This window comes from Xiphophorus hellerii, chromosome 12 (genome assembly GCF_003331165.1).
Source record: "Xiphophorus hellerii strain 12219 chromosome 12, Xiphophorus_hellerii-4.1, whole genome shotgun sequence".
NCBI lineage: Eukaryota > Metazoa > Chordata > Actinopteri > Cyprinodontiformes > Poeciliidae > Xiphophorus > Xiphophorus hellerii.
In genome coordinates, this window is record NC_045683.1 from 33,853,098 (window position 1) to 33,878,521 (window position 25,424).

Consider the following 25,424-nt stretch of genomic DNA (forward strand, 5'->3'; position numbering starts at 1 on the left):
TGGCAAGAATAGTCTTTTAGAAGAAGACATGCCATGCGCTATCGTTGTAAAATCTACAATCAAGTTAATAAGCAGTTGTTTTCGAGGTATGCTGTGTTGTTTTTAATTGAGAAAAATAGCATGAAACACAACTAGATACTCTCCGTTTGTTTTTAATTGGGACATTTTGAAATAAGCAGACAGATGTTAAACATAGAGGAGAACGTTTTGAAGGCCGCTGATAAAAGCTACGAGTTCCGGGAGGGAAATGGAGAGGAGAGAGAGAGAGAGACTGCTGGAGGGGTAGAAGCTCAGCACACAACCGTTCAGAAACAATAAGGAATGAGAAAAAATATATTTATAGACATATTACCTCGTGTCTTAGACTGTCTATTGATCGTAGATCTACTTTGACTCAAAGTACAGCCGTTCTGATTGATGGCCTTATTGCAGCCGTTCTCCCGGTACTGCGTACCGGCTCAGAATATTTACCGGAACGCAGTACTGGACCGTACCGGCTTACTTTCACCCTGCCTTTGCCCCACCTCAGCCCCAGTCCCCTAGAACATTTTGTTTGGAGGTCTTGATCTAGGGGTCAGAGGTGGGGGGGTTGACTGACAGAACAACAAAACTGTCAGTCAGAGACATATAGACATTAAGGTCAACATGTGATTCTCATTACCTAAAGGCTAATTCATGTTCATTCTGTGGGATTCCTGATAAGTGTTTACCTTGATGCGGTTAACTGCTTCCTGTGCTTGGATCATGCGAATGTTCTTCGATGGTGTCTTCTCTGATAACATCTGTGTGGATCCAAGACAGTTAGCTGCAAAGATGATCCCATCAATTAGGTCCTCTGGGTCACAGGGGCCAGGCACTATAGACAGAGATTCAGTCTGTTATTAGTCTCACCACATCACTAGTCAATGTGCTACATTTCCCCATAAGGATTAAAGTTAGTTAAAAGTTACCATGGACACCAAACACATACCTAAGGGAAATTTTAAGACCAATTAACCTAACAGTTAGGCAAAGGAGCTGGAGTACCTGGAGAGAACATGAAAACTCCATGCAGAAAGATTAAAACATTGTGCCATTCTGCAGCCTAATATTGTTTAAGCCACCAAAAAAGGAAAACAAAACTTTTCTGCAAAATCGTTTTAAAAAGTAAACAAAGGATGAATATCATCCATTTACCTCCTATTATCTGCAAAATGTTTTTTAATTAGACCAAGAGCTTCAGTGATCCAGATGATGTTTGTGTGAAAGATGCTAAAGGATCCACTGTCTGATATGCCAAATCACAGCAAAACTAGGTCAACTATAAAGCAGCATTGCTGCATAACTTGGATCTAACTGAAACACCATCAATCTGTTTATTTTGGCAAGAAACAGTCAATCAAGTTTTCTGACTCGAAATTGTTTCTAGTGGCTTGGAAGTTTTCCTTTGTGACAGGAAAACTTCAAGCCAACCAAAATCATTTAAGAATGCTCAGTCTGTTTATTGGTCATTAGAGTCCAGAGTGGGAGAACCAAATATAAATACAGAAATAGATTCTGTGTTGCTGTCTTGGATATAATCATATCAATTGTGTGTTTCCCAGTATCATTTCTGGTAAAATGATTGGTACAGTATACCAAATGATTTTGAGAAGATGTCTTGAAAGTTGCATGTGGTTTTATACTTTATGAATAAACACATGGCCGTTGTTTATTAATTTGTTGACTCCAGCTCATCCCAAAACGCGGGATGGCGCTTAGCTTAAGCTTCCAGTGTACAGCTGTTTTGGATCGAGGTTGGATGACATTCACACCATAAATGAATCATTCTAGAGATCATTTGGAACCATACAGACACTAACTCCTTTGAATGGCTTCAGGCACCCTATGGTGAAATTGCTGTGTTCACATCTACACAAATGAACTAGACCAAAGGGGGACAGTTTGTTTTAAACAACTCGGGTGTAAAAACACCATAACTTAAAATAAGTTGAATTAATAACTTATCTACATTAATACAAAAAGCATTACTTTGTTTTCACCTCATTGATATGTTTCATTTCAGTTGTTTAAAACCTTGTCCCATGTCTCCTGAGATGAAATCAATCATGCTCACCTTCTACATATGTGGGGAAGGAAGTAAGCCTTTTCCTGGACTGTGAATAAAACAATTAAAACAAGGGTAATGTTTCTACTGTTACTTAGTCAAATGAATAAAAAGTGAATATTATACAAAAATAGTTATATACAGAATCAACCTCTTTATGAGACAGAGAACCTCGAAAGCCTTCATCCTGTGACAGAAGCTTGCTGGATGACCCAGCTCCTGGAGGGGAAGAAGAGCCTGAGCCAGGGGACTGCAGAGACACAACAAGAAACTTGTCTTAGGTTAGATGTTAGAGGAGAAGGAAAGGTTGAATCCCAGAGAGATTATATTGTATTATATCACAGTGATGGATCAACAAAAATGGTGACAAGAGTACATATTTGTGGAACCTAAAGTTTGAGAAAAAGAAGAAAGTTCCATAATAAATGAGAAAATATTTTTCTTGGCAAAACGTGGGCAACATTTTTTTTAAGCCCCATGTGTTTTCATCCTCTTTTTCTTAATCATACATAAAGTTAAGAGAAATAAGTAATACAATATTTTTTGTTACACAAAGGTTGACATTTAGCAAAAACCTGTGAGGGTCTGCACTGGATTTTATTTTAGCATATCAGAGTAGAGGGATTTACACAAATGCTGACCACACTCAGATTGTCAACTAAACTTTGTTTTTGTGTGTTGATCATGTCAAATTGAATTGTTTTGTGAATATTTTTTCTCTTAATTAAGTGACTGACTAAATTGATTTCTCCAAGAAACATTTATGGATCTTGTATCTTCATCTTTCAACTTTTACAATGGAAAGACTCACACACAGAGAAAATAGTTATTAGAAAGTTTATTTAGCAAGTAATCTTTGGCGCTCAAACTCCAACAGAGGACATGGCGTTGGTAACCGCCATCAGAGAGGATGAGCTGCTGTGGATAAGGATTAGAAGTGTCTTCCTTCGGACACTGGTGGATGCCGAAGGACTGAAGGGATACTGAAGAAGTCGAGAGTTGAAGGTGAAGAAGGTGGAGGTGGGTTAAAGATCGACTGTGGAGCAAGTAGAAAACCAGACCTTATGAAGGAAGCGAAGCCTAATGATTGGAGGAGATGAGGAGAAGACCGACGCCAATAGACCACGAAGGAGGAGCATGATGAGGTGATTGGCTGGTAGGTGAGATGAATAGTATTCCAGTTTGAATTTACGCCTAGGTTTCATGTATCAACCTTGCCTAAGTGTAAACCCAACCACTGTTTAGACAAGACCTGCAATTTTTTCTTAGTTTTTATTTATCATAGTTTGTTGTCACTAACATATTGTTATCATCATACATCAACTACTGATAATGCAGGCCAGTTTTGCATTGACTGTCATTGTTTAAAAAGAATAAATTTCAATACATACTTGAGATTTTTATTTTTTAAAAATCAAATAATTTTTTAACCATATTTTACCATCTAAATTGTATCATCTGAATTTGATTGTAGTTGGATTTAACTTCATTGTATGTAATTAGACCTTAATCACAATATATTTCAGTAGATTTTGCTGAAATGAATCTGATTGACTTCAACTGCAGGTTCTGTATGAGGGATTGCTGTTAAGTCAATGACATAACTCAACCTCTGTGCTATGTGCTCTTACAGGAGGAGCAAACGCTGCAAGTCAATGACTCGATGCAATGTTCTGGGTTTCCTTAGAAATAAACTTTTTAATCTACTTTTAATAATTAATGGAGCATACTGCACTGTCTGATAACTGGGATCAATTGGAATGTATGTGTGATTGAATTTTGTAAAGTGCCTTGAGATAACATCTGTTGTGAATTGGTGCTATATCAATGAACTGAATTGAATATAATTTAATTTAATTACTGTAGTAAATTCTGTACATCTGAACATGAATTGAACAATTTTGTCTCTGAAAAGTGCCTTTAAATATCATTATTTAACATGGCTGAACTTAACTAATTAACATAAATATTTTAGATCATTACTCTTGACTTTCATGCTGATTGTTAAGTTCCGAATTCAAACATATGTATAATATATAACTTTTCTGCCAAATAAAAAAAGGCGTCTTTATTTGGTTTAGCCAAAACATTTATATATTTTTCTATTTATTTTTTCACAAAAAAAAACTAATTAATGTGGGAACGACAACACAAGAAATTAATCCAGAAATTATAACTTGGCACCTTACAGTGAGTAAGAAATAATTTAAGGAGTTAAGCTGTTAAAGTGGTGTTGAACATCTAAATTCTTTAGCTATTTCAGAATGTCCCACTCCACACAGTAGGATTTCTGCAAATATAAAGAATCACCACACAACAGGAAAACCTCAAATATCCTCACCTCACTTTGAGCAGCCTGGTCAGTCTGTTCCTTCTGCTTGGCTTGTTCTTCCTCATGCTTTTCTACCTGATACAGCCAAAAATTTTCCATAGTTTTTGGTTATTGCCAGGAGGTAGTTTAATCTTAAAGAGTCACCGAATAACATGCACATGAAGGGCAGAGTAGTTGAAATGCATGAGCAAAGTCACAAAAAGTAAGCTCAGGTGACACATTCAGGCTGGTCATGGGAAGATCATGTCAGACCGGTACGTCATCTTGTTTTTTTCCTCTGCAAAATGTCAAACATAAACCTTAATTCCCCCCAAAATTTATGAAGCAAGTAATCGCAACACATAAGTAAATCAGCATTAAAACAACAAAGAATACAAGAAACTTGTAATTATAGTGTTAGAAAGAGGAAAAAGGTTAACAGGTTATTCCATGTTGATACTAGATCCCAAATTAAATATTTAGTTTGAGTTATCCAATACGCTTCTCTTTTTTGTTCCATGATGAATAAATTATTAGGTGGGCAGAGGTAGAAGAAAGGGAGGTAAAAGGACTTTGCTGGAGTAAACAAATATAAGAAAGCAAACTGATATAGAGACTAGAGCTGCACAAAATCTTAAAACGGAGTCACCATTGTTTAAATAATTTCAATATCACAACTGTAATTATTTTTAATTTTGATGCAAAATTAAAAAGGTCATAAAATGTTTCCAGCACCATACATTCTGATTCATCCTGGCAATAGTGCATTTACTCAGCTAAAATAACTCATCACTAATATGTGGCTAATCTTAACCCACATACTACAAAACAGAGCGCGTCTTTCTATCTTTGTTAAATGTTTATTATTTCACAAAGATAAAAGTCTTTTTTTTTAATTCCAACTTTCATAGCCATTATGGATAAAAATACATTAGTTAGTTTGATTTTGTGTGCTTTTTGAAGACTTTATAAAGCTGTGAGCTAATTTATATGATTCCCTGTTCCTGCTGTCTCTGTCTAATAAGCAGCACAGGAGAAATTTATTTACTTGTTTCGGAGTGAAAGGTGTTTTCTAACACAGAAAGGTGTTATGTAAATCAGGTGTAAGATCTATCTAAGTAATAATGGCGTTGTCACTGTTTGTCACAGAATAAATGCTTTAAACACAATGTATGACAAGGACATCAAATGTTGAAGTTACAGTGAAGGAAAAAAAGCAGAGATGTCATATTATTATTATTATTATTATTATTATTATTATGAACTACTGAAAACTTTAAAAAATAAACTACAAACAAAAATAAACTACCACAAATAAGAGAAGCCATAATAATCCTACAAATAAAACAAAAACACATAAACCTCATTGACTATCTGAAAACACTATATTCTGAGTCAGAATACACTGAAAACAATAATCTTAATAACTATTGACCACATTTGCATTTAGCCCCAACTGGAAAAGGACAAAAGAATACATCTAACTACTCCTAAAACAACTAAATTCTGCTAAAGAACCATAAAGAATATCAAAAGCCCAGATAGTGATGGTTACTTCAATGACTGGTGCAAAATATTCAAAAAAAGCTAGAATTTTTAAAGTGCATTTTAAAGGTAGTTTTGAATGGTAGGAAAATATTTTATTTTCTGAGGTCAAATTGTAAACCTGGTTGCTGTATTTGCTCTTTAATTAGCTAGCGAATGTTTTAAAGTGTTGAATCAACAAAAAGCTCTCCTAGATAAATTGTGCATTTGCGTAATGTAACTGGAGGAAAACTGAGCTCAACGGCTGTGGTCTGATTGCTGAGCTCAAGGAGGTTTTGTTTGCTCAAATATGATTAAAACTTATGTGCGGATGTTCAGGCTGCAACAGGTCTGGACATAGTGAGAAGGAAAAAACTTATTTAAGCCTTGGGTGAGATTCATCCAGCTGAGAAGGGAATGTTTCACCACTAGCAGTATTTCAACTATCATGGCGATTTGCAGTGCTCTCTTCTGTGAGAAGGTTTACAACGAAAGTGACCTGAATGAATATTAGATGGGAATTCAGGCTGAAATCTACTGCAGTACCACCATAACACAGCAGAGGCAGCGAAGGGAAAGAACTACACTGATTGGGAACAGAGACAAAACAAAGCCAGAGTCCCAGCTTCAACCTGGAAGGTCGATGGAGAGTTATTAAATTTTCCAAAGGTATGAATACTTTTTCTGTGTAATATAATAATATACAAGTTTCACTTTTTCAATGGAATTACTGATTGAAATAAACTTTTTCATGTTAATTTAATTTCATGGCCAGCATCTGTGGATTAAAATACTTCTAAAAAAATTTTAATTTTCTATGAAGGTCATTACTTGTTTGCAAACTACCTTTGCATGACTTTTTTCAAATTAAAGTGAGTTTAAAAAAAAATAGGCCTGCTAAACAAATTAACATGTTTAAGATCCCGGGCTGCACAATGGCGCAGTTGACAGCACTGTTGTCTTGGTCCTTGGTTCGATTCCCAGCCCGGGAATTTCTGCATGGAGTTTGCATGTTCTCCCTGTGCATGCGTGGGTTCTCTCCGGGTACTCCGGCTTCCTCCCACAGTCCAAAAACATGACTGTCAGGTTAATTGGTCTCTCTAAATTCTCCCTAGGTGTGAGTGTGTGTGTGCATGGTTGTGTGTCCTGTCTGTCTCTGTGTTGCCCTGCGACAGACTGGCGACCTGTCCAGGGTGACCCCACCTCTCGCCCGGAATGTAGCTGGAGATAGACACCAGCACCTCCTGACCCCTCTAGGGACAAGGGTTTAAGACAATGGATGGATGGAAGAAAGTTATTTTTTTACGTTTTTTAAATTGGATTGATACATAGTTTGGCATATTTAAATATTCTTAATGGGGAAAACAGAATAGATTTCAAATAGAATATTTTTATACTGATGTTTGATGAGCATTTTACAAACCACAAAACCAATCGGAATTTCTTAATATTTTATTTAGTAATATCATTACATATTTATAAACACAAAATAATACAATCATTGAGAAACAAAGATGATTAAATAATGATTAATACTGAATAATGTATTAAACTACACATATTTATATGCACATGCGTATATACACAATGTGTATATAGATTTTATTTGTTTTTCCAGCCGAGGAGTTGCAGCTTAGGAGATTCAGCAGCTGAGATTCATCAGCAGTGAATCCGTCTCTCCCTCTTCTTCCTCACATCATGTCTTTATGAAACCCTCAAAACAAAAATGGGAACTATCTTACTTTTGACAGAGTGAAAAAATTACATAAATATAACAGTTTTTGCTACCTTGTGTCACATAATAAACTTCCTAATCAATGTTAGGAAATAATTAAAACTTTTTCAGATTTACAAAATCTCGATTAACCTTCATAGAGGGGCTGAACCAGGTATTACACCTGAATGAAGTTGGCCCCCCCACCTTCTTCAAATCAGACAAAATGGGTGTCAATCAACTCGACTCTGTGCTGGTTTGTGCAGCAGAAATTTTTATTTGTGCAGCTTTGGCTTTGAAGATATTACTTAAAGTTTAAAGGTCAACCAGCCCCCCCACTTTCATAAAATCAAACAAAATAGGTGTCAATCAACTTGGCTACTTTTGTGCTGGTTTGTGCAGCAAACATTTTCGTTTGTGCTGCTATCATTCTAAAGATATTAAGAAAAATGCTTCTAGAGGTCATCAAAGGTCAATGAACATCTGTTCATGCTGGATCTGTGAATTTCATTTGAAATTGTTAAGTGCTAACCAATGAATATGAATAATTTAATTTTAACGTTGATGAAATTCAGTTGGAACCAGGTCTTATTTAGAATGAGCTGCTACAACATCTCCCAAAATACACTCAGTGACCTGTATTTTAGTTTCTGATCACCAGAGGGCGCTATTAGACAAACTGTACTGTTGAAATACAAAAAGTTATTAGGATTCAAGTTGGTGTGAGTGCTCCTCAGATAGACGATCTTCGTGGGAGAGTTCTGGCAGGCACCTGCAGCGGATTCCTGCAATCGGCTGCAGGATTCTTAAGAAGCGGTGGAGCAGCCATTCATCGCTCGGCCATGTTTATGAGTGATCAACTTACTCCTGTTTTTGCCATCTCTCAGATTTCGATAAGCTGTCTGGATCAAGACAGGAAGCACGTATCAGCGACTGCTCTCTGTCAGCCGGACGCTGCCGCCTGCCGCTCGTGTTCCCGCTACCGTCTCCGTGCTTCTGCGCCTCCTGGATCCTTTCCCCTCCCTCAGCAAACCTCCATCAGATGAACTGTAAGCCATTCTCTCCGTTCCCCTGTCAAGATTCCCTCAACCTGGTTCCCACTAACCTCTCCCCTCTCCAAGCAGAACCTGAGCCGGCCAGCCGCTCCCGATCCCAGAAGGCCTATCCGGATAATATTACATTCAATATTTATTGTGAATAAATCATTTAATCAAGACCTTCCGGCCTTAAGTTTGAACCTGCATGTGGGTGAAAAAACTCAAATCCAACATGACAAAAGTAGGACTAGAGCAAAACATGTGCTATCATGTTATCACTATCTAGTCTGCTGTTTCCATCTCAGTTTCATGATCGACAGTCATCATCAACACTTATTTTCACGACTTCAAATCAGTGCACAAACTAGCATAAACTGTTTATAAAAGAAATGATGTTCATTGACCTTTGATGACCTCTAGAAGCATTTTTCTTAATATCTTTAGAATGATAGCAGCACAAACGAAAATTTTTGCTGCACAAACCAGCACAAACATAGCCGAGTTGATTGACACCTATTTTGTTTGATTTTATGAAAGTGTGTGGGGGCGGGAGCTGGTTGACCTTTTGACCTTTAGACTTTAATTAATATCTGCAAAGCCAAAGCTGCACAAAGGAAATTTTTGCTGCACAAACGGAGTCGAGTTGATTGACACCCATTTTGTTTGATTTGAAGAAGGTGGGGGGACCAACTTCATTCAGATCGGTAACACACCAAGTACTACAGCTAATATTAGCTAGAAATTTGCCGGTGGGCGTAAATACAGTACAGTAATATTCTATTCACGCAAAATAGGCGGTAATATGTGAATCATACTTATGAAAAGTTATCCCCCGAGATCTCAAGTCAATAGTCCGTCGATCTGAACAAAAATATCCCTCAGTGCTAAGGCTTCTTTTGCTGTTTTGGTTTAGTGTTAAGAAAAATGATTATTTTTTGGTGTTTAATACAGCTAATATACGACATGTGTAAAGGTATAGCCAACACTTTTATTTGGAACGGTTTTCTGTTGAGCATGTGGGAACTGGGAATGGCAGACAGGCAGGCAGGGCCCTTTTTTCCTCCCCCGCTGAAGACAGAGTAATAAATTTACATTCCGATAGGGGGCAAGAGACTTCTTGGCGCCTCTCCCCGTATCAGAAAGAGATGACCACGAAGTGGTCCGTCCTTTTACTTAGATAAAAACCAGACATCGGAGCGGTAATGAGGGGAGTTTCCAAGTTTCTTTGGGGGCCGAATAGGTCTCTGAGTGGTCGAACAACAGAACGCCTTCTTTGCATATATTAAAGTGAGGAAACACCCACTCAGCATAAAGTTAGATGTAGCGCTAAAAAAGAGAGAGTTTTTTCCATCTTTTCTCCACGTGGGCGCCTTTGTCTGTCTTTGTGTTCGTTTGTCTCCCCTTGTGTGTCTTATTTTGTGATAAAATGTATATCTCTGTATCTCTGCAGCTTTGTTAACGGATACATGCGTGGCTTTGTATGAATTAAACTCTGTGATCTGTGACGTCAACACGCTTTGTTGTTGTTTCGTTTTAGCAGCACGCCGTCGCTGCACGTTGCCCACGGAGAACGTCACTTGCCGATCCCGGGCAAAATTAAAAGAGGAAGAAGGAGCCAAACATTTTGTCCAAAGCTAGCATTAAATTACCTCTTTTTTAATATTAGCCAAGTAGGAGGGACCATAGACATAAATACGTAGACATCTCATTGAACTCTGAGTCCTACGTTACGTCGCCGCCATCTTGCATGTGGCAGCAGAGCGATCGGAGCTCCCTAAGTCATGTGCTGTGTGGACTTGTTTCAACCTTTTTACAATACAAACTGAATTCATTGGCATTACATTTCACAGGTAAGGATGAAAGAGCAGAACTACTTGACTTTGCAGCCAGCAACCCGCTTCTAAACAACCGAGAAATATTTCCTATGTAGCTAAATTGGCCCGAAGTAACCACTGATTGTAATTTTCGTAGTGTAGCTAACGTTTTCATACTGTGTTTTCTAATGAGAGAGAGCTGATGAGAAAACGCTGTTAGAGAGGAAGTGCATTAAAGACCAGGGGCCTTATGCATAAAAGAATGCGCAGTTTTCACACTAAAACTTGGCGTACGGAAAAGTGCTGTGCACAAAGAAATTCGGATGTATAAAGCCTACGCACGCACGTGGCTGCGCATCTTTCCTTTATAAATCCCAATTTGCAGGAAATAAAGCAGCTGGTCCGCCCTGTTGCCACCCATAAATACATATGTAAATTAGTATAAATACCCCGAAGTCTACCACCACGTGACACAATAACCATGGCAACGTCCTTGTTTGTAGCAGTATAAATATTTATAATAATAATAACTATATATTTTATTTAGAAGGTGCTTTCAGGACACATAAGGTCACCTCACAAAAATAAAAATAATGCATTTTAAAGAAAGAAAAATCCAAATAAATAAAGATCGTGCAAATGCCTGTTTGAACAGTAGCGCGTTCAGCCGGGTGGACAGCGTGTCAGAATGTCGTTTGAGTGGGGAATGTGGACGTTTATTCTTAATAGTAGAATCGTACCTATAAGTTTACATTTACAGAATAGATATGCTTTCTGTCCCTAAAGGCGCATTCACAAAGCAGGCATCACTAGACTGAAGGATGACTCCAGCTGAACCGGTACCGGTACCGCGGCTCCTTTTTAAAGTTTTGCTCAGAGATCCAGGATGATCAGTCTGGATTAATCTAAACACTAATAAACTATCATCAACATTTCCCAGCAGATCAATATGATCTCTGATCAATCGCTCCCTCTGAATCCTTCCATTGGCGATGTTCTCCATCAGAGCCAAAGAGCTCCATATTTACGCGGCTCACCTTTATGCAGCTACTGATATGCGTGTGATTGTCTCCACACCTGATCACCTTAAAAAATAATCCAACATGACCTGCCTGGAGTTAATCTGCTGATCCAACCCTGTTTTCTTTTTCAGTCAGAATAAAATGACCCCATAGATGCATTTCATGCGCTTCGGCGCACAGACCGATGAGTTACATCTTTATGAGACAAAAACTGAGGAAAAGTACTATTTACATTGGAGTGAGGTTCTCACATCTTTTTATTTTTATTTTCTTTATTTTTTGTGCGTGTTTGGTTATTGTCTGAGGACCAATGCGGCTCAGTTTCATCGTTTACATTTAAACAATACAATATTAAAATAATTTTTAAAAAGCATCGGGTTTGAGACTTCTTGGTCTAAATAACTGAATGTAGTCAGATTTCAGTGTATTTAGGTGAATTTTAACACTTTGTAGTTTGACATTGTTCACAGAAAAAGTTTGCCTGACTGCCGCACATTTTCACGTTGACGTATATTTACGCAAACTTTGATGCAAAGTTCATTTTTATACATGCCGACTTATGCGTAAAATACGGCGCCGCATATTTTATGGGATCATTAGCATGTGATTCTCTGAATTTAAACACCTGCTCTCCTGATTATTTGTCAGAAAATGTGTGTGGGTCACCTTATTTTTGTGTTAATTGAACCGAAATACTCCGAACTGCGCAGCAGGCGCACATGATGAAAGTTAAACTGGCATAGCTAACCTGCTGCTCCCCACTGTCTTTATATCTATATTTTTAATTAAAGCTTTTTACTGACCTGAGAAGTGTGATCCCTATGGACCTTGTTATCTTTCTGCCTTAGTGTTGGCAATTAATGTAAAAACTTTGCGTCCCTTTTTCAGATTATTTGCTTGATTATGTCATTTTCCCCACCGATATTCCTGACTCAATGCAAAGCAGTAGTAAGCATGTGGCTCACTGCCACGCACAGTAAGTCACGAGACTTACTGAGCGTAAGTCACCGGGGGTTGGGGATGCCGTCATCCACAACCCCCGGTCTGTGGACCAATTGGTACCGGGCCGCACAAGAAATAATTAAATATTTCCGTTTTAGAGTCTGGAGGATCTTTTATTTTGAAAATCCTCTAACCGGATTCTCTCGGTTACGTCTTGCGCACCAACATTGAGCCACAAGCAGCAAAATGAGTAAGAAACAGATCAGATTCTTTGGAAAGTTTCTTTGTGAAGATGAAAAGGCCCAGAGAATGGATTTATCCCGGTAGGTGATTCCCACAGTCCAAGCTCTGCATGATATGGTGACCGGATGTTAATGAGGCAATGAAGCTTCAAACTGCTTCGCGCCAAACACCCTGTGCATAAGCAACACTTCGGGTGTCATTGTCTTCCGTCCATCCCAGATGGACCGTCTCGTTGCAGAGAAACAAGCTCAGGGCTCCCATTAGTTAGCGTGAGTTAAAATTCTCACGAAATTAAAATGTTCGTTTTTGTGGCGCATCTGTATCTTATTTTGAAGGGATTTGTGAACGTTACCATAGCGACCAGAGTCAGAGAGCGTTAGGGCAGTGGTCGAGACGAGATTAGAGGAGTAGAGCTTGTGAGTTTTAGGTCTGGTTCACGCTGCACGATTTAAGGATTGTCGGCCGATTTTCCAAACCTCCGTGACCACAGAGCCGATAAAAGTCCAACAGGTTCGGTCGGTTCGTGAGTCCAGCCATACGGCAGGAGGAACACACCACAAGAACCGATTCCACTCACTCATCCCGATTCCAGAAGAAAATCCCGCCCAACATACTGTAACATACTGTAACCCAGGCTTTCCCTCTTTAAACCTGCAGCTGGTGGAAGACACCCTATGGACTCTGCGTGGTGTTTTTTGTGTGAAGGTGGGATGTGTTCCGTGCAGAAGAGGAACCAGACACACGGCTCTTCGTTGTGGGGAGACTTTGGCGCGTTTATTTCGTCCACCTTACAGGCAGTAAACACACTGTCATCATTCAACAGTTTTCATTTTACAAAGTAATCAAACATCACCAAAACAAAATGGAATTTGTACTTCACTGGCAATCTGAACAAACAGAAATAGATCGGTATATTAATGTACAGTGAACCCTCGTTTTTCGCGGGGGTTACGTTCCAAAAGAACCCGTGATAGGCGAAATCCGTGAAGTAGTAACCTTTACTTTTTTTTTTACAATTATTATACAATGAAATACTCCATAATACATTGAAACCAAAGAACAAAACCTTTTTACAGGCCCAGGCATTTGTTTAACAAAGAAAAGTACTGTATAAACGTTTTTTTGTTTGTTTGTTTGTTTGTTTTTTACAAATAACTACTGTAAAATAATAATTTTAATCATCAATACGAACTGAAGGCTTCAAATTGCGGAGATCAGCAAAAATCCCCTGCACTACGGTGTCCCCGGCAGGACAAACATGTCAGAATTGTGGTAGTGCCAGCAATTACAGAAAACAACAGCACCCTCTTTTGGAACATTTATGCACTTTACAATACCATACGTGAATTTAGAATAAACTAACACGGATGACGATGTAGAAACAGTAGTGATAGTTTGTGGCTCATTTTAAGCGATAAAAAACGTAACAAACAGAAAAGGCGTGAGTGGAGCCGCTCTATTTGCTGCACTGTGCGCTAAACCGGACTCTCAGTTGCGCCATGTCAACTGTTTGGGATTTCCCTCCGTGCTTACGTTATGGCGTTTTCTGATTGGCTACCTGTCACATTCAACAGGCTGCGTTCTAATTCCCAGTCAGGGAAAACCCCACAGGCTGAGATAATCGAGCCAAGACAATCAAACATGTTGAATATGCCCGATTTTAGATCGGAGCGGCCCCGACGTTCTACCGACTGGACCAGGTCAGTCGTGACACACCAAACACTACAGACAGTAGTATGGAGTGAAAATAGTCTCAAAATATCTGTGCGTGTGTAAAAGTATCTGTACGTGTGTAATACTGGATTTGTAACTCGTTTAAGCATCTTTGTGTGTAGCTTTGGACAGTTGTGTCTGTGAAACATGATTTGTAAACCTTAAAAATAAAATACGGCTACAAATAAACCTTCTCCTACGCCTACAAATGTTGAAAAACTACACAGAGGTCACCTGGTACACACACACAAAACTGCATTTACACACAGATCCGGTTACGAGTGCACGAGTATTTTTGAGACTCGTTTCACGCTTCGGGAGCTCCCAGATTTGTGTGTAGATGGTGCGTTTACATGCTAGTAGAAAGCTGGGTCATCTGGGTTTTGCTCTGAGTCTAGTGTTTTTATCCTCTAAACCAGGGGTACCCAGACTTTTTGATTCCAAGATCTACTTTTTCTCTCACCAGCCGGCTGAGATCTACCTCATGACACGAAAGACATAAAAATTGTAAATTAAACTCTATTGTCTTATTTTATGTGCGAATAAACATCAGTTATAGCAAAAATATTAAAGAGATAGAAAACCTAATGCAGTTTCTTCCTCAGTGAGACTCTGTCACTGGGAGCAGGTTACTGGTTTCTCAGTCACAAGCTGGTTGCAAACCTGAGGCCAGCAGGTGTCAGTCAGTTATGATAGATCTGAAATTTGGTTTGATGACTGAAATATGAGAAGCTACAGACTGATAGGAGGAACCAAAGAGCTCTGTAAAGGTAAAGGCAAACCTTCTGGAGTTGGGATATAATTAATTTAATTTCACATAATTACCACGGTAGAACCCATTTGTTTGTTACAACTTAATGAAATATATTTGTCCTTTTTGATGTTTGTTGTGAATGACATATACTCACAAACAAACGAGGTAATTAATCCAAGTTTGTCGTTTATTGAAGGTTTAGAAACTACAGCGGCTGTAATGCGCCACAGCAAAGGTAAACAAAGGTAAAATAACCCGAACAGGTGATCAACTCAAAACCACTCCTACCTTTTTACTCTCTCTCTTTCTTTGTCGTTTAAGCACACCCGTTGCCGTGGCAACCGCCTGCACCCCGCAAGCCGAGCAGAGATTACGTTAAAAACATAACATTCAGTCCGTTACGATATCAGGTTTCCCGGCTTGATATTTATTTCTCGATTATTAATAAGCCTTCCCTGAACACAGCGATGGTTGAGTAGCTAATTTAAACTCCTGCTCTGCTAGTCAGTCGATCTTTGAGTCGCCTTTTTTTGTGTTAATGGAACCGAAACGCACTGAATTGCACAACACCTTGTTGAAACAATAATTACTGAGATTATTAATTTTAACAGGTTTTGTTGATTTTATTTCATTGTTAACTTTAGGTTGCTGTGAAACCACCCATGTTAATCTGAACCTATTTTGTTAAAGATTCAACAGATTTGTTGCAATCTTAAATATTTAATCTGTCCTTTCTGCAATGAGGTGAACATTAAAGTTAATTCAGGAAACACTTTTGTCATCTTCTTTCTACATTATAAATCGAATGATGCCTCTATTAAAATCATATATTTGTGACATCAAACTTTTTTCTGCCATAAAGCAGTGGTCAAACTATGGGTAAATGTTTGTAATTCACTTTCAACAAATGGAAACCAAAAAGGTTTTAAAGTAAAAACACTGTGAATACTCCTCGTCTACCTCAACACAGGTAAAGTTTCCACTGTATATAAGTAAATGTGATTATAATTGAGTGAAAATTGTACAGCAGGGCTTTAGCTCCAGTTCAGGAGGGTCAGTGTCCTCCACCCTTTAGATGTCTCTTCTTTAACGCACCTGAGTCAAATCATGAGGTCAGAGGTCATTAGCACGACTCTGGAGAACTTGACTCCTCTAAGCAGCCATTTAATTCAGTTGTGTTGGACCAGAACGTATCTAAATGTTGCAGGAAACCAGAAATCAATGCCTGGATCTGAGGATCCCGTTAGAGGATCAGTGTGTTGAGATCTGAAAGCTTCTGATCCTCCAGTAAGTAAAATAACACCAGACCACCATCAGTCAGCCGTTTCGTCCTGTGTAGAGATAAATATAAAATACCGTTTTCCACCGAACTAACATATTTGCCACTTCGGCACAAGCACAGTGAGAAACGTTTTAGAGGATAAAAACACTAGACTCATAGCAAAACCCAGATGACCCAGCTTTCTACTAGCATGTAAACGCACCATCCACACACAAATCTGGGAGCTCCCGAAGCGTGACAAGAGTCTCAAAACCAGATCTGTGCATAAATGCAGTTTTGTGTGTGTGTCCCAGGTGACTTGTGCATACTTTTTCAATATTTGTAGGCGTAGGAGAAGGTTTTTTTTTTTTAAGGTTTACAAATCATGTTTCACAGACACAACGATCCAAAGTTACACACAAAGATGCTTACATGAGTTACAAATCCAGTATTACAGACGTGTAATAGTTGTGAAAAGGATCAATAACGTCACACTGGAATCAGAATCTGTGTCAGTTTATTCCTATAAGACAGTGTGGGACACACTCAACCACCGGGTATGGTACACACAGTCACAGTCAGATCCCAGCAGCTCAGTTAGGCAGCTTCTCCCTTTTTATATTAACAACAAATGGAATAAAGAAAAATAAAATCATGTACAAATCAGTATCAATGAAATATGTTAATACATAAAGCAAATTAATATAAATAAAAATCAAAAATATAATACAAAACTTAAAATTCTTACTTTATGTAAAAGAATGCATAAAGGACCTATTCTGTAATTAAATTAAAAGTAATGAGAAATTAAAAGTAATTAAATGAAAAGATATAAAACTACGACAGAAAACTGTGTATTCATCACATACCTATAAGACACAGTGTGGGACACACTCAATCACCGGGTATGGTACACACAGTCACAGTCAGATACCTGCGGCCCAACAAACACATTTTGGAGGGAAAACTTCAGACAAACTTTATAAGAGTAACAGTTTAATTTTAACCAAACCCAAAGTTTTTAAAACACTTAAAGACACTTAACATTATATTTTTATGCGGCACAAAAACTGTGAGAACTATTTGTAACGTTATAAACATTACTGAGAGTGAGAGGTAGCATTAGCACACATCTTACCAGCAGCTCAGTTAGGCAGCTTTTGCCTGGCTGCTGCATCTACGTTACAGTACCTTACTTTGTGCAACACTAATAACCGTCCTCCCAGAACAATATTTACAGTAGGAACCAAAAATAAACGCAGTTTAAACAGAAATAGCCTGCAGCAGTGCAGAAGCGATAACTGACAGGTCAATTGTTTTGAGAAGGTTCATAATAAAAATAAATAAATAAATAAAAATTAACACACACAGATATTTTTACACATGCACAGATACTTTTATACACGCACAGATATTTTGAGACTATTTTCACTCCATACAGGAGGATCGGTTATCACAAGCAACAAGCTTAGAACTCAGTATGCTCTAAGATCGTCAAAATTTTTAATTGTGCCGCATGACCCTCCCCTCCACCTCCCCGGACAGCAGTAAAATTGCCAAGTCTTGACTGATCTGCTGTGACAAAAAGGTTGGTTACTACTGACCTAGAGGACTTGCTATTTATGTTTTACAAAGGAATTTTAAAAAGCATTAACTGGCTGTAACTCGGCGCAGCTGCTGCCGAATTACTGTCCGCAGTTCGCATATACGTAGATTCAGGCACATAAAGAAAAAAACGGTACAAGAAAGATTGGTGGAGACTGTCCCCTTTAGTCCAAAGTTGGTGGGGACATGTCCACACCTTCGGGAAGTTACGCCTTCAATGCATATGCAATGAGTAAACGATTAAATCAGATTTAACTGCATTGATAGTTAATTTATGTCTTGGGCCAAGTCTAAATGTGATCAGCATTACATTATGCTTTTAGATCCACTAACTGATGATTTGATTTGGATACAGAAGTACAAATAATTGATATTTACAGTATTTTAATTGCATTTTTTTTAATTTGTTGTCTATAGTTGTAGGTTTAAGTATTGTCTTCCAGTAACATAATTACCCAGCAACGCCTCCGTGCCACTACTAAGGCTCTAGAGACCTGAGTGAAGTTGGCCCCAGCACCTTCTTCAAATCAGACAAAATTGGTGTCAAACGTTTGTGCTGGTTTGTGCAGCAAAAATTTCCGTTTGCACCTCTATCATTTTAAAGATATAAAGAAATGTTTCTAGAGGTCATCAAAGGTCAACCAGCCCCCCCCCCCCACCCCCCACCTTCCTCAAATCAGCCAAAATGGGTGTCAATTAACTTGACTACGTTTGTGCTGGTTTGTGCAAAACATTTGACACCAATTTTGTCCGATTTCATAAAAGTGGGGGGGCTGGTTGACCTTTTGACCTTTAACCTTTCATTAATATCTTCAAAGCCAAAGCAGCACAAACGACAATTTTTGCTAAAGTTAGAAAACCAGCACAAACGTAGTCGAGTTGATTGACACCAATTTTGTCTGATTTGAAGAAGGTGGGGGGCAAACTTCACTCAGGTCTGTAGAGCCTTAGTAAGTTTTCTGGGGGAAACCCGGCCCAGACCATCATTGTATTTTCATTATGGTGTTGCTGACTGATTCTGCATGTGGGTTAAACAACTCCCTACAAACATGGCATTTAGCAACGCTAATGCGTAATGCAATGACATTATTATTAACTGCATACACAAATTGTTTGTGGAAAATGTCTTTAAAAACTAAGGAGAGACAGGAAAAACTTTGGGTTTCAAATGAGCAAGAATCTCCTGGAAGGAGAGCAACTTGCTGAAACTTGTCAAAGAGAGAACTAGAAGGAAAGATCTTTGAGGGTAACCTTGCCTTCAAACAACAACAGCTGTTCAAGAACGTCAGAATTTTCAATCAGAAATGACAATACAGCCTGGTTAAAGTTCCAGTCTCCTGAGCCCCACACCATGTCTCACTGTTTCACTGGTCTTAAAGTCTGGAACCAATGACTCTGACAGTCTTGCCAAGGCAGATTAGAGTGGTTAATTTCTCAGTAGCAAACAATGCCAGATATATTTGATTATATTTTAAGAAGCTTATACATTTTCAATCTTTGTTGATATTGTAGAACCCTGTCAGTGTTTAGCTACTGTGATGACCAATTGAGAGGTTGCATGTGTGCAAGTCCACAAGGATGAGACAAACATTTAAGCGAATGCTGAGTTTACGTGATGTTCATGAAATGCATCATTCCAACTTTTGCTTTGTATCCGTTTTCCAACTGCAGAGAGGATCTTGTAGTGAACACCTGATTGACAACATGTGAGTCTCACGCTCATAAGTGGTAACTTTGAAAGCCATGTCCATGTTGCACATCCTCCTCAGCAAACTCTGAACTCTGTGACTCATTAGTCCTGATAAAGACTGAGTCTTTTTGTCACATGTATTAATTCTGACCTTGGTCATCTGTGGACACGTGCTGTGTTTTTTTTCAGATCTCAGTAATACTTTGTGAGGACACTGGACAGGAAATTGAATCAGTTCTGTTTTTCACAGAATGTTTAAATAGAAATAGTTTCTTAAAGTGGATCAATCATAATCTATTCTTTAAACCTTTATTATTATTATTATTATTATTATTATTATTATTATTATTATTATTATTATTATTATTATTATTATTATAACAAACGAACAACAAATATCTTTAACCAAAAATTGTCAATGTAATGATATTTTTTCCTTTGAGATACCAGATATGCAATCATGATTTTCATTTTTGTCTGTCTAATTACATAATTTTTACAAATTAAGTCAGATGTGGTCATGTAAATTTATTTGAGTTGCCTTTTTTTAATACCAATTATGTTTTGACTCTTACTTGAGTGATTTTTTTAAATTAACTTTTTAGTTCTGTTAAGATTACAACTGAAAACTGGTTATGAGTGACGGTGCCCTGTCTTTTCTACATCTTTGTGTGAATGTAATGCATTAAACCTATTAATCTGTGAGAAGATGAATGTCAGTGTTCTGATACTCACTGTCAGAACACTGATACTGAATCCTGGAACATTGCTTACAATGAAAACCAAAGGAAATATGGATGTTTTGTGTTAGGTGGGAATTCACCAAGAGAAACAAATGTGTAAATTCAATCCTCTTTCTTCCTACAATTGTTTCTCACACATCTTAAATGACAGTCATCTGATTTACCCTAGGAGAACTTTAAGAACCCTAAAGTTAACTGTTAACATAATTCAAATAATCATGTGCAGTGTAAATCAAAGCTTTGTACTTACATCATCCCCAGGAAATGGCTGGAAATCATACTCTGTATTTGAACTCAAATCCTGTCTCATCACCCAAACTGGTTCCTTTGGTTCATCCGGTGTATATGGGGATCTTATAGTTCTCGTCTTCACCTCTTCAATAGCCTCCTTAATGTCCTTAATAACCAAAGAGATAGCATCTGCCTTCTCCTGACTATTCTTCATTGATAAAGTCTCATCAGAACAATTCAGAACCTGGTGTGTGACTGAGTCCTCCCGGCTTGCAGCTTCGCAGTTTTTGTTTGAAGTGATTTGAGTTGTAGGTTCAGAATGATCTTTCAGGGGCCGTTTTTTAGCTTTTGCTTTGCTTCCAAGATTTTGAGGGCCTAGACTTTGGTTGAGCTCAGCTACAGTTTGTTCATTGTCCTCATCCAGGTCACAGCTAGCAGTGCTTCGGGGCTGGGCAAACTCTGCATCCTTTTCTGGACTGTCTAACTCACCATCAGAGCGCTGGGTATAGTGACGCAATCTTGAGCCAACAGCCTCCTTTAGATGGTGATGCCTATCTCTCTCTTTACTTTGCAAATGCTGAATGCTGGTTTTTCTCTGATTTAGAAACTGTTTTTCATTTGAAAAAAACGGAAAAAGGGAAGCTGGAACATCACAGATTTCTTCATAAACTTGGTCAGAGAATGAATAGATCTCATACAAGTCAGTATATACATTTTCTGAGTTTTCACAGGCTGCACAAATAGCTTGGCCTACAGAGTAGCTAACTGGTTCGGAATAGACGTTGCCGGTGTAGTCAGCATTCAGCATCTCATCTGTTTCATTTGGTCTTTCAGGATCTGGACTGTCTTGCATGGGTTTGCATGTCAGAGACAGAAATTGAGAGGGGGTGTCATTAGGTGAAGAAGGATGTTGCTGTTCAGCCATAGCACTTTCTCCGTTTTCTTTCTTTCTATACTGTTCTTGGGGGACATGGGTCCTCACCTGGTCTTTTAACACTGATTGTTCCTCATTTACTGACATTAACCCCCGACAACTATTTGTCTGCTGTGTATAGGGGGATCTCTCTGCCTCTCCCCGTTGCCACAATGTTTGCCTCTCCCACTCATCTTTCATCTGGGCTTTACTCCCTGCTGATCTGGTGACAGGATAAGCCATCTGTGATTGAGGAGTTTGGAGGTCCATGTCTACCTTCTGTGGTCTGCACTGATCAGGAACCCTAAGTCTTCCTCCATTACTTTCTGCAGTTGAGGTTTCAAAGCATCTAATGCATTTCTCTTGGTTGCCCAGGTTACAGTATTGGCCATTTTGGCACATGTTCTGATGACAAAGTCCAGTGTCCGTGTCTTCCATTGTTCCCTCGTCAGGTTTTGATTTCTGGTGACTTTTTGGTATCTGGTGGACTTAACGGTGTGAAAAAAAACTCTTACCACACTACCCAAAGACATCTGAAAAAAAACTGAAAAGAGAATAGAAAAGAGAGAACATTTTCAGATACAACATAATAATCAAGACAATTATTTTATAGGACACCCAAGTTAGTCTTTCATCCACTGCATGTCCTGCTGCACCTCTTACTTACAACAGTTTTATACCTGTGAATTCTGAAATAATCAACAAACATACCCACCAGCATAACAAATGACTCTGACTAACTTGTCCAGAATAGAGAAACATCTAGCTAAATACAAGTTGATGATTTGTGGATTAAGAGGAGATTGAATATTTCATGATCTGTATCTGAACACAACATAGCCTGGCTATGGGTGTTTTGTTTGGACTGATTTTAGATCACATGATTAAATGCCAACTTCCTGTTTTAGTCAAAAAACGGGAAAATAAGTTTACTGAATGACATTTTAATGTCTGACTTGAGCCAGCTTGGTGCATCTTCATATTTAAAGTATTTGTTATGATTTAGAAATAGAAGTGCTAGGTGGTTGTGGTAGTGCAGGGGTAGAGCACAACGTGGGTAAGGAGGCCTTAGTCCTCGGTGCGGCTGTTACAGGTTTGAGTTCTGGCCTATTGACCTTTGCCTCTTCCACCTCTCTCATTACCCAGTCTTTTGTGTGACCATTTCAAATAAAGGCCACTACAGCCAACAACAACTCTTAAAAAAAAGAAATAGAAGTGCCAGAATTGACTTATTTAGAAGCAAGATCAAGTGACATTGTGTACGACCCAAAAATAGTTTTAAAACAAATTTAATTTAATATTAAAAGTGGCAGTTCTATGCCAAGGAAGGGCTTTATAATAAATATTTTTAAAAGGTACAATTCTTTCAATTGGCCTTTGTTTTCCTTCTTAACAGCTGGAGAAAAGTACTTAGCAATAATGTGAGTGAATAAACCGTTTCCTATAGAAAATATTTCGTCCAGACTACCTGGAGAGAAATCAGACTGTCAGGACTCTGGGGTTTGGGGATTTTGTTTATTTCTGTTTTACTAAGACCTTGCATCTGTCCCTGTCTCAGGCCAGGGTCCCATCCTGCCTGAAATCCTCCACCATCGTTCCCATTCCTAAAAAAATCACAGATCACCTGCCTGAATGACTACAGACTAGTGGCTCTCATCCCATTGGTGATGAAATGTTTTGAAAGGCTGGTTCAGAGTCGCATCTTAGCGTTCATTCCTCACACCTTTGATATACACCAGCTTACTTATTCATTTTTCTTTTGAATCCTTATTTTAAACAAATAAGGAAAATCAATTGTCACATCAGCCCCACCAAGATTTTTTTTCCACCACTTGCCACTGGGCATCATATACCCACAATGCAGCTAATAGACACATTGAAATACATAAACACACTAGCACACACATAGACATGTAAACATATTTCTTGGCATTAATGACAACCCATAACCTCAGCTGGTTTGAAATCACTGCATGACAGTCTTTCAGCGCCAATATTAGATGATCTATCTATCTATCTATCTATCTATCTATCTATCTATCTATCTATCTATCTATCTATCTATCTATCTATCTATCTATCTATCTATCTATCTATCTATCTATCTATCTATCTATCTATCTATCTATCTATCTATCTATCTATCTATCTATCTATCTATCTATCTGGATAGATAGAGACATTGGTCTGGTTCTCTGAAACAGCATCTATAAAAACCTAACTAGGCAGGACTGTGGAAGCTGCGCCTGGCAATAACAAAGCTTGAGGCCGATTCATCCAACAAGGTTTGTTGTTGAAGGATATCAAGAGAAACCAGCTCGTCGTCGTGAATACGATGTCCTAGCTTTGCAGTCAATTTGGATCTGAGGATAGTCTCTCTTCGGAAAGCCAGCGAATATTTTTCTGTAACTGCTCCGATAATCAGCAATGTGGGCGGCGAAAGAAAACCTTTTCAAAGAGCACAGCTTGTTGGGATATTCACAGAATTTAGACAGTGAAAGAATTTCAGTAGATTGTTGGACAAACTCACCAGCTGTAAGGAGGAATGTTAGCAGCGTGGAGCGGTTTATTCCACCAGCAATTATTGTCCATCATCCACGAAGCGACTGCTATGTGGAAGAGAGGAGAGAGAGAAAGAGAGAGGAAAAAAAGAGAGAGAGAGAGACAGAGAGAGGGAAAAAGAGAGAGAGGAAAAAAAGAGAGAGACAGAGAAAGAGAGAGACAGAGAGAGGTAAAAGAGAGAGGAAAAAGAGAGAGACAGAGAAAGAGAGAGACACAGAGAGGTAAAAGAGAGAGAGAGAGAGAGAGAGAGAGGGAAAAGAGAGAGAGAGACAGAGAGAGAGAGGGAAAAGAGAGAGAGAGACAGAGAGAGAGAGGGAAAAGAGAGAGAGACAGAGAGAGGGAAAAGAGAGAGACAGAGAGAGAGAGAGAGGGAAAAGAGAGAGAGAGACAGAGAGAGGGAAAAGAGAGAGACAGAGAGAGAGAGAGAGAGAGAGAGAGGGAAAAGAGAGAGAGAGACAGAGAGAGGGAAAAGAGAGAGACAGAGAGAGAGAGAGAGAGAGAGACAGAGAGAGACAGAGAGAGAGAGAGAGAGAGAGAGGGAAAAGAGAGAGAGAGAGAGAGAGGTCTGCTCTCTGTCTTCCAACCTCTTTATGATCCTCGGATCAAAACTGCAGATTGCATCTCCATGCTTCAAGTATCCTACCTGCTCGTTTATATTAAAGGTGTTTCCTTCATATTATTATATTATTTTTGATTGCTATATGAACATAACACATAGCATATCAACCAAATAAATGTCAAATTAATGTTTTACATTATTACATTATGATGAATGCCATCACCAAAATCATTAATACACATGAACTATAAAAGTTGCTTTTATTTTGGCCACTGCTGAAGACATAACACTCCTCTGATGAGCGATCAATCTGGAGCTAACAATCATCAATAACCCATGAAGCTGCTCGGCTCATCACGCTTTTATTTTGAAAACCGACACACAAAATGAAGTAGTCACGTGACCCATGCAATGGCGGCATCGTTTGTTGCCAGTCACATGGTTTTCAGCAAGACGACACAAGTGTCCAAACGGAAGTACATCTGAGAAGGACCTCGCTGCAGCAAACAGAATGGGGCGGGGACGGACAACTGTCAGTCTCATGCCTTATATGGAAATGGGACTATTTCATTCCGGAAATGAAGGGGGCGCTAGTGACACTATTTCCTGTACCGATCGTGTTATAATAATTATACTAATAATAACGTATTTTATTTGACAACGCCTTTTAAAACACCCAAGAAGACTTTCAACATTAAAA

General features: G+C 38.6%; 1 protein-coding gene across 12 annotated transcripts in view; it reads right to left on the reverse strand.

Annotated features, from left to right (window-relative positions):
- The window catches only part of LOC116729467 (amyloid-beta A4 precursor protein-binding family A member 1), a 55,960-nt gene extending 31,659 nt beyond the window's left edge, over positions 1-24,301 (reverse strand). For 6 of the 12 annotated variants that reach the window (XR_004341161.1, XR_004341162.1, XM_032578053.1 and 3 more), the window contains exons 1-6: positions 24,134-24,301; positions 20,710-22,147; positions 4,428-4,493; positions 2,229-2,336; positions 2,096-2,135; positions 711-856 (exon numbers count right to left, since the gene is read on the reverse strand). Coding sequence is in view for 10 of the 12 variants with exons in the window: in XM_032578053.1 (XP_032433944.1) it covers positions 711-856; positions 2,096-2,135; positions 2,229-2,336; positions 4,428-4,493; positions 20,710-22,041 (1,692 nt within the window). In the remaining 2 variants the exon portion in view is untranslated. Of the gene's footprint in view, positions 1-710; positions 857-2,095; positions 2,136-2,228; positions 2,337-4,427; positions 4,494-20,709; positions 22,148-24,125 lie in introns of all 12 variants that reach the window. The other 6 variants (XM_032578051.1, XM_032578046.1, XM_032578047.1 and 3 more) reach the window with 6 other exon arrangements.
- Positions 24,302-25,424: the final 1,123 nt, after the last annotated feature.